Raw genomic sequence first — 9,320 nt, forward strand, 5'->3', positions numbered from 1 at the left:
TGGGGTGTCCGTAGCCCCAGGGTCCATAGCCCTGGGGTCCACAGCCTCAGCATGTCCGTGGCCCCGGGGTGTCCGTGGCTCCGGGGTCTGCAGCCTGGGGTGTCCGTAGCCCTGGGGTCCGTAGCCCCAGCGTGCCCATAGTCCTGAGGTCCACAGCCCCAGGTTGTCCGTAGCCCCGGGGTGTCCATAGCCCTGGTGGGTCTGTAGCCCCGGGGTTCCTGCACCCCGGGTGTCCGTAGCCCCAGGTTGTCTGTAGCCCCAGGGTGTCTGTAGCCCCGGGGTGTCCATAGCCCCGGCGTCCCTGCACCCGGGGATGCGCCGGCTGCCCCCAGCCCGCCGCGGGGCCCGGCTGCCCGGGCACCCCGGTGCCCCCCCACCCCCCCGCCCCGACAGCCGCGGGCGGCGCCGGCGCGCGGGGCCGCGGGGTCCCGGGCGGGGGCGCGCAGGGGTCCCGGGGGCGCGCCCGGCGCCGCCCCGCCCCCCGCGGCTCCCGGGGGCGCCGGCGCCGCCCCGCCGCCGCTCGCCGCCGCCATTGGCCGAAAGTTTCGGGGCGCGGCGCGGATTGGCGGGGCCGGGGCCGCCCCGGGCGGCGGGGCCGCGGGGCCGGTGCGCGGCGCCGCGCGGGCTGCGGGCATGGCCGGGGCCGCCGCCGCCGCCCCCCGCGCCCCCGGGCGCCGCCGCCGCCGCGGGGCGCCCGGCCCGCCCTGCGCCGCCGCCGCCGTCTGAGCGCCCGGTGCGGCGGGAGCAGCGGAGCGGCGGCGATGTGGGCGCTGTGGGCGCTGTGCCTGGCCGGGCTGGGCGCGGCGCTCGGCAGCTACTCGGCGGATCAGTGCAGCTGGAGGGGCAGGTAGGCGCCGCGGGGCCCCGCTCCCTCCCGTCCCGTCCCGTCCCGCCGGCAGGTGCGCCTCGCCGGGGCGGCCCCGCGCCCGGTCCCGGTGCCGCAGGGGTCCCGCTGGGTGCCGCCCGCCGGGCCGGAGCTGAGCATCCGTCGGTCCCGGCCGGTGCCCGGTGGCCGCCCGCTGAGCCGGGGCCGGGCACCGGCGCGGAGCCGCGGCCGCGGTCCCGGCGGAGCCTCGCCGCGGAGCCGCCGTGTGCCGGGCCACGGGGAGCGGGAGCCGCGCCGCCGCCGCCGGCCCCGGGCCCGCGGGGTCCTTCCCCCGCCGCCCATCACCCCGCCCGCGGCCGCGGCGCCTTCCCCGGCCCGCCGGGCTCGCGGCTCCTCCTGCAGCTGCCCGGTGCCACCGAGGGCCGGGGGCTCCCGAGGTCGCCGGCGGGCGCCTGCCTCGGTTCCCCCCCCCCGTGCGAAGGCCCTGGGAGCAGCGAGGGGCGGCTGCCCCGGAGCACCGCGCCGCCCGGACGGGAGCCCTTAGCCCCGCCGAGCTCCCCGCTGCTCCCCTGCCTTTATGCGGAGCCTTCTCCCTGAGCCTGCCTTCCTCCTCCTCCCCGCGCAGGTGACCCTGCCCTCCCCGAGCCCCCGCTGCCCCTGCCGCAGGGCCACGCTGGCTGCGGGGCTGCCTCCGAAAGCACGGGTGTCGGGCCCCCCTCCCGGCTGGGAGGGGGCTCGAGGGGCTCCAAACCATCCCCGCGCCGCGGGGCGGAACAAAGGGCCCGGGCCCGCCAGGAGGGGCCGCGGCGCGGCCGAGGCGGGGGCCGCGCGGCCGGGACAAAGCGGGCGCCCGGGCCGCCGCCGCCGCCGCCGCCGCCGCCGCCTCGCTCGCCGCAGCGCTCGCCGCCTCCTCGCGCAACAGGTAGAAGCAGGCGGGGAGGCGAGGCCCGGCGCCGCCGCGAGGCCCGGGATGGCGCTGCCCTTGCCTGGCCGAGGCTGAGGAGGAGGAAAGGGCCAGCACGGGGCAAACCCAGCGCTGCGAAAGCCTCCTGCCGCTCTTTCTCCAAAAAACCCCTAGAAACGCAATTAAAAAGCCAGCCAAGCCCTGACTCTGGACCCTGGTGTGTTTAGCACAAGCCAGACCTGGAGATAAACCGCATAAACCTCCCCAGCATCCGGCAGGACCCACTCGAGGTTTCCCTTTCCTAATCGGCCGAAGGGAGGGGGCAGGGAGCGGGAGCCATGCCGGGTGCGGAGGAGAGCTGTGCAACCGGCAGCCTCGGCTGCCAGGAAGGAGCCGTGGCTCCACAGACACGAACCGCCCCCAAAATCTTAAGATTTAGCCCAGATCAGAGGGGCGCATTGAGAGCATGATCCTTTTCCTTTAAGTTTTCATCTCCCTCCCTCGGATGCCCCCGAGGTTGTGGCCGGGCAGGTGCCAGCTCTTGTGCTGGTGAAAATCCTGCTGAGTTAGGGACATCGTGACCACAGGGAAAATGCCCGCGGGCAGCGTTTGCAATAGAGGAACTGTGGGATCCCGCGCGCGCGCCGAGCGGGGAGCCCCGTGGGAAAGGCACCCACGCAGGGTCCCCACAGGTGCCCGGTCCCCAGGAGGGTGCCGTCGGGCTGGCACCCATGCAGCAGGCACGAGGCAAGCGGCCAGGACTGGGTGCCCGCTCCGCTCGGTGCCCGGGAGAGCGGCGTCCCCCGCAGCGCCCCGGCGCGGGTGCCGGGCACCCCGGGCTGACGCGGCCTCCTTGTCCCTCGCAGCGGCCTGTCGCAGGAGGCGGGCAGCGTGGAGCAGCTCTCCCTGCACTGCGCCGAGGGCTCGCTGGAATGGCTCTACCCCACCGGGGCGCTGCGCCTCAGCCTCGCGCCCCGCCTGCCCACGGCGGCCGCCGGCCCGGGCAGGAGCCCCCGGCACCTCACCGCCTGCATCAAGCCCTCCGGCACCTTCCGGGGGGCGCAGATCTACCTGGAGAGGGACGGCGTCCTGGAGCTGCTGCTGGCAGAGGCGGACGCGGCGCTCCGGCCCCGCGTGCGCTGCTTCAGCTGGCTGCCCCGCGAGAAGGTGGCCCTTTTCCTGCAGTCCACCCCGCACCGCGACATCAGCCGCCGCATCGCCGCCTTCCGCTACGAGCTGCGGGGCGACTGGCGCGCTCGCCTCGCCCTGCCCTCCAGCAGCGCCGGCGGCGAAGGTGAGCCCCGGCGGGAGCGAGCGCGGCACCGGGGGCCCCTGCCTCCCGCTCGCCGCCTGGCCTTGGCCAAGTCACTTAGCCTCGTGGGGGCCAAAGGCGTTTCAGCCCCTTGGTTTCACCAGCCAGCTGGGCAGCCTCAGCTCCGATCTCTAAAATGGGGTTAAAATTCCTGCCTCCTTGAGGGGCAGGCGGTGGGGAGGGATCTTGGCCCCCTGTCTCGCCTTCTGGCCCCTTCCCGGGAGCTGGGGTGAGAAACCAGCCCCTCGGAGGAGGCGATGGAGGGGCCAGCTCCGCCGCGGCCCTGACGCCCATCCCCGCTCGCTCCCGGCTCATCTCGAACCGGCCCAGCGGTGCTGAGCCTGCAGCGACTTTGACGCGGAGCCAGGGCAATGCCGGCGGGAATGGGGTTTCGATGTCTGCCCGCGGCGAGCGGCGGATGCAGCGCCCGTCCCTGTCGCCTGCCCTCCGTGCCGGGGCTGAGCGCTGCAGCCTAGCGGGGCCACACGTGGCCCGGGTCCTCGCTCAGCCCCAGCCCTGGCGGGCGCCTGGAGCTGGGCTTGGCAGGGGCACGGGAGAGCCCGGCTGGCCGGGGCTGCGCTCGCTGCGGGGCACCGGGGCTCGCGGCGCCGTCACCGCGCTGTGCTTGGCCTTTGCAGGGGCGTGCCGGCCGTGCAACGACACCGAGATCCTGATGGCCATTTGCACTAGTGACTTTGGTGAGTCCAGCCTCCTCGGAGGCCCTTTCTCCCTCTTCCGTCCGCAGCAGCTCCGGGGGGCCCCTGTCTGCTTGAGTGCAAGGGAGGGAGCTCAGACCGTGGAGCCCCAGGCCTCCAAAGAGGCTGAGCACCCTGCCACGGTGCCCGGCAGAGCTCGCGCCCCCCATGGCCATCCCCGGCCCCTCGCCTGCCCCGCGCCAGAAGGGGCGAAGCGGCCGGGCGCCGGGGCAGGACGGCCCCAGCGGGAGCCCCAGTTGCCGAAGCAACAGGGGAGTCAAACACAGAGCTGGCCTTGGCCTTCCTTGCCGGAAAATGGGCAAATCCATCCTTCCCCTTCGCTAAACCCCGTGCGCCTCCGGCAGCGCGGCCGAAGCCGAGCAGCCCGGCACAGGGGGCCCCGCGCAGCGCCGGCGCCGCCCTCACCTCCCCGCGCTCCTTCGCCCGCAGTGGTCCGCGGCAGCATCCGGAGCGTCTCCAACGACGCCGAGCTGCAGGAGTCGGTCATCGGCGTGAGCGCCACGCGCATCCACCGGCAGAAGTTCCCGCTGTTCCAGCCCGTGGGCAAGGCGGGCAAGGCGGCGGGCAGCATCCGCACGCCGCTGCGCTGCGGCGTCAAGCCGGGCCCCGGCACCTTCCTCTTCACGGGGTGGCTGCACTTCGGCGAGGCCTGGCTCAGCTGCGCCCCCCGCTACAAGGACTTCCAGCGCATCTACGCGGGCGCCCGGCACGCGCGCCAGAACCCCTGCGAGTTCCCCTCGGACTGAGCGCGGGGAGGCGAGCGGGGCCGGCGCGCGGCCGGGCCGGGGGGCTCCGGGGGGCGAGAAGTGGCCCGGTGCCTGCGGCGAGCAGTGCTGCGTGCCGGGTCGGAGCCCTGCGTGCTGCCCCGGCCCCCGGGATCCGGCGGCGGCCGGCGGCGGCGGGGAGGGGGGCTGGCGCGGGGCCGAAGCGGCAGCACCAGCGCCCGGAGGGCCGCGTGCGAGGAGCTGCCGGCGAGCGGGGGCCGCCTGCGAAAATCTTGTCCCGAGGGAGAGGGTTTTCCCGGGGCGCGCTCGCCTGGAGCCCCGCGCGGCAGGGGGCGGCGGGGGCGCGGAGACGGGCGCGGGCGGGCGCCGGGGACGGGGCTGGAAGGTGGCCGGGGAGCGGCGAGGGTGCCGGTGGGTGGCCGCGGGGGCTCGGGCTCGGCGCGGCGGGGCCGGGAGGTGGATTTGCGACGTCGGAGGGGGGACGGGGAGAGCGGGAGCGGGGCGGCAGCCCTGGCTGAGGAAGAGGAGCGAGGCCGGAGGAGCGAGAGGGGGAGCGCGAGGTGCGGAGGGGAAGCAGTGGGGTGGCCGGCGCGGCCCGCGGGGAAGGCGCTGCGTGAATGGAGGGTTGAGGCCCGCGTCCGTGCTGCCGCCGGCGCCAGGGCGCGCGGGGGGCCGGGGCGCCGTGGAGGGCTCGGGGCGGCGGCTGTGGCGGCACCCACGGGTCCCGCTCGCCGCCTTGGGGAGGGCTTGCTGAGCGCGGGGGCATCGTATGTGCACTAAAGTTATAACGATACCAAATTTGTGACTTGCTTTTTTTTTATATAAACTAAACTGTATTTGTAAGGCATGTGTTCTTTTTTTTTTAAAAAAAGAAGAAATCAATACTAAGCACGATGTTACTATAAAGGGGGTCTCCGGGGCTATGCAGCCCTGCGGCCGGGCCGTCGGCTCTCGCGGGCCTTTGCGCATCCCATGCCCATTCCCACGGGACAGGCACGAGGTCCCGCTCCCCTCTGGATGGTGCCGGGGGCTTTTTCCATGGTTTAAAAGAAGCCATTGTATTTGCCTCTCGGGGGCTTCGAAATGTCTGTATCAAAGAAAGCAAACGAGCGTTTGTAGCGATGCCCGTGCCCCTGGTTTGTCCCCGCGGTGCCTCTCTGTGTTTCCGCTCCCGCCGGGTGCGATGCCCCTCGGAGAGCTGCGGAAGCTGCCTGGGTCGGGCCGGAGGGGCCGCGCCGAGGGGGCCGCGGCGACGCAGCTCCGCGGAGGGCGACGCTGCCGGCGGAGGGGCTGTCAGGCCCAATTCCCGTCATCGCCCGCAAGCCACAAGGCCTCATTGTGCCAGGCCCTTCGAGGCGCCTTTCCCAGGCCGGGCGGGCGCTCAGCCCCGCGCGGCCCCGCTTCCCATCGCCCCTCTGTCCCCCCGCTCTCATTAAATGAATTCCTCCCTTTATCTCCCGCTTTCTCCCCGCGGTGCCCCCTCCGGGCCGAGCCAGGCCGAGCCCAGCGGCCCCACGGGATCCCTTCGCCCAAAACGGCCACGGGGGCACAAACCCTCCCAGCCTGGCGGGAAGGGACCCGCGTTTCACCTTGGAGACCCAGCGCTCCGAAACGCGCCGGAAAGGGGGGGGCTGCGCTGCAAACCGCGCCGAACGGATGGGTGGGCTGGTTCACACGCTGCCTGGAAATGGGGAAGTGCCTCGTGCTTCTGGAGCAGGGGAAAAACTGGGGGCCCCGGCCCCTGAGCGCTGAGCACGGGCTGCTGGTGTGCATCACTTTTTTTCTTTAATGCATTCCTGATATTATGTTTCAGCTATTAAAACGCTTCTCCTAAGGGGGGGAGCTCTAACTAGGCTAAATTACCAGGTATTTCGTTCACCAGCTGACCATAATTCATTTCTCCTGGTAAAGAAATTATGTTTGCAAAGCTTGCTGCTGGCTTTGGGGTTTCATTTAAAAAATAAAAATAGAAAAAGGATAAAATTATCTGTTTATGATAAGCTCATGTCTGTCAGCTTGCATCCGAGAGCCTGATCAGTATGTTTTATCCATAACACGTTTTTCCTTGGGAACAGCTCGATGCTTATTTTACGCTCCACTGACACAGGTCCGCTATTTATTTTGGGTCAGTGGGAAGGTTGCCGTCGCGCGGGGAGATGCCGGCACCTCCCTGCCCGCTGAGCAGGGGCTCGCCCGCCGCGGCCGGCTCCCGCGGCCCGGCACCCTCGGGGAGCGACGAATCCCGCAGGCCGGGACAAGGCGCCAGCGCACAGGTGACGAGCTGCCGCCCGGCGGCCGGAGCTTCCTAGGAAGCCGGCGCGAACGCGCGTTACGTGGCGGCAGCGGTGCTGGGAGTCTCGAGGGCGGAAAAAGAGCAAGCCAAGCAGAAAGAAGGAAAAGAATGGGAAAAAGCGGGGAGGGGGCAAAAATGACAAGGGAAAGCCAATAAATGAGGCGCAGACAAAGGGAATTACACTACCCGCATAACTTTTCCTATAAACTGTAGCTAAATGATGGTTTCTTTGACCCCACCTCAATCTAATGCATTCCTCTTGGCTAAATTATTGCATTTAATGCGCAGAACATCCGGTGGGGTTGGGGCCAGGAGAAGAATAAAATGTTTTTCTTCAAATATGTTTATTTGGCCAAATCAAATCATTGCGCCGCGGCGGAAAGGGCTGTTATTCTGCTGTTTCTCCAACGCAGATTTTTTCGTGTTGTTTTTGGTGCCCTCTGCCCTTTATCAGATTTGGTCTCCCACCCCCGCTTCCCACGGCTCGCTCGCTCGCTCGCTCGCTCCGGCGGTGGCTGGGACGCGGCCAAGGCAGCGGCGGTGCCGAAACGCCTCCCGCGGGAGCAAGGGCGAGAAACCGGAGCGAGCCCAGACGAGCAGCGAAGCAGGAACGGGGCCAGCCGGCGCGGCCTCGGCACCGCCGGCTGCCTCGGTTTCCCCACGGCAGCCCCTTGCCGGGTGCTGCGCCCCCGGCGGCTCCCCTGCCCCTCGGCGGGGGGGGGGGGAAGGCCGCCCCGGGTGGACGCAGCCCCGCGGTCCAAGTCAAATTAACTGCTGGCCGCACGGTGCCTCTCGGCACAGAGCATCGCCGCACCACTGTCGGGGCCAAAACGCAGTGAGAAAAGTCCATCCCTGTTAATATTTCCTCTGCGGGGTGAAAAATAAGGCGGGAGCCAGCCCCGGAGCACACCGTGATGGGAGAGAGCAGGAGGGGCAGGTTTGGGATAAAGAAGGGGAGAAAAGGGGCTTTTTGCAGGGGCTGCCAGCGCTGGCCCCATTCGGATCAGGCGAGAGGGGCCGAGCGGCAAAGCGGGGCAGGCGGAGCGAGCGGGGCGCCCTGCACTGGGGACCGACTTCCCCGGGGACGAAGCAGCCCAGAAAGGCCAGGAAAGCATCACCCCTGCCCCACCGTCCCGAGCAGGCAGCTGGGCCGGCGGACCCCTGCCCGGCACCCCGAAACCAGCTCCCCCAGGGCAGTGAGCCCACGGAGGCGTGCGGCGCCGTGCCTCAGTTTCCCCTCCCGAGAGCCGGGGGCGAGCGCTAGGCAGCACTCAGCCCTCAGCGGGCGGCAGGGCCGAGGCAGCGGGAGCGCGGGCTCGGGGCATCCCGAGCCGCCGGGCGGCCCCGGCCCTGCGCACAAAGGGCCGCCGGGAGCCGCTTCCCGCCATTCCCCCCTCCTCTTCCCCCCTCGCCCTTTTCTTCCCTCTCGCTGCCCCCCTCTTCCTTCCTCCAGCCCCTCCGCCGCCGGATAAAAGCCGCGATGTGGGAACGGCGGGGCACAAAGGCGGCTGGCACAAAGGCGGCCGGGCAGCCGGGCCCTCGCCGCGGCCGGGCATCCCCAGCGCCGGGGCGGCCGGGGCCCCGCTCGCGCGGCCGCGCCGCTGACAGCTGGCGGGGAGCGAGCTTTCCCAGCATAGCGACAAATTCCTGACATTCAGGGCTGCTTTGCAGCCGCCGCGGCCCCGGCGTGGCCCCGCCGAGGCAGATTAAAGGCGCTGGGGCTCCGGCGGCGCCTCCCGCCTGGTCCCCTCGCGTGGCCACCTGCCAGCCCCGCACCCCGGCCGCCCCCGCTGCCCGGCCCCACGGGGACCCCGGCTCAGGCCTCGCCGGGGATTGCTCCGTTAATTAATGAGTTTTCCACCGAGAGCATCCCGGGCGCGTCTCCAGCCCCGGCCGCCTGGCCTGGCCTTCCTCCTCACCCCCTCCCCGGCATCTCCCTCCCCCCTCGCTTCCCTCCCGCTCCCCCCCTCTGCCTGCTCCTATTTCCCCTGATTTTCTGCTCGCTCGCAGCCTAATTGGCTCCACCTGCCAGCAAGCACCAGAAAATCGGAGCAGGCCCCATGGCCCCCGATTTGGCTGGGCAGCTGAGCGCTGCGCAGCCCCCCCGGCTCCCGCGGGGCCGGGCCGTGAGCGGAGCCGGCTCCTCGCCGCAGCACGGCCCAGAGCCCAGGCACCCCCCGAGGCACGCCGCGGGCCAGGCACTGGGCGCTTGGCCTGGCGCAGGGAGGAGAAACATCCAAACCAATTTTTCCTGCAAATACAGTATTTACAGATGGCGTCTCCTCCCTTACGGTGCACGCGGTCCCCACCACCGCTCCAAAGCAGGCGTTTAGTGGGATCTGGTTGTCATTAAACATCTGCTCGGAGCCGCGGGTGGGAAGAAACCGAAGCCCCGGGTGCACCGCGGGGCCGCGGCTCCCACGCCGGAGGGGAACCAGCGCGAGCCGTCGGCGGGGAAGCGTTTCGGCCTGCGCCGTCGGCCAAAACCGCGCAGCGAAGCCGCACCTCGGGAGCCTCCCGGCGGCGATGGCTCGCTCGCTTGCT

At 70.8% G+C, this 9,320-nt stretch overlaps 1 protein-coding gene across 1 annotated transcript; it reads left to right on the forward strand.

The window, feature by feature from the left end:
• The first annotated feature begins 686 nt into the window (after nucleotides 1-686).
• On the forward strand, nucleotides 687-5,341 carry METRN (meteorin, glial cell differentiation regulator). The gene is made up of 4 exons (XM_067306496.1): nucleotides 687-847; nucleotides 2,597-3,024; nucleotides 3,681-3,740; nucleotides 4,188-5,341. The coding sequence occupies exons 1-4, from the start codon at nucleotides 762-764 to the stop codon at nucleotides 4,502-4,504; spliced, it is 891 nt and encodes a 296-aa protein (XP_067162597.1). The 5' UTR covers nucleotides 687-761; the 3' UTR covers nucleotides 4,505-5,341.
• The last annotated feature ends 3,979 nt before the right edge of the window (nucleotides 5,342-9,320 follow it).

Source organism: Apteryx mantelli, chromosome 16 (genome assembly GCF_036417845.1).
Source record: "Apteryx mantelli isolate bAptMan1 chromosome 16, bAptMan1.hap1, whole genome shotgun sequence".
NCBI lineage: Eukaryota > Metazoa > Chordata > Aves > Apterygiformes > Apterygidae > Apteryx > Apteryx mantelli.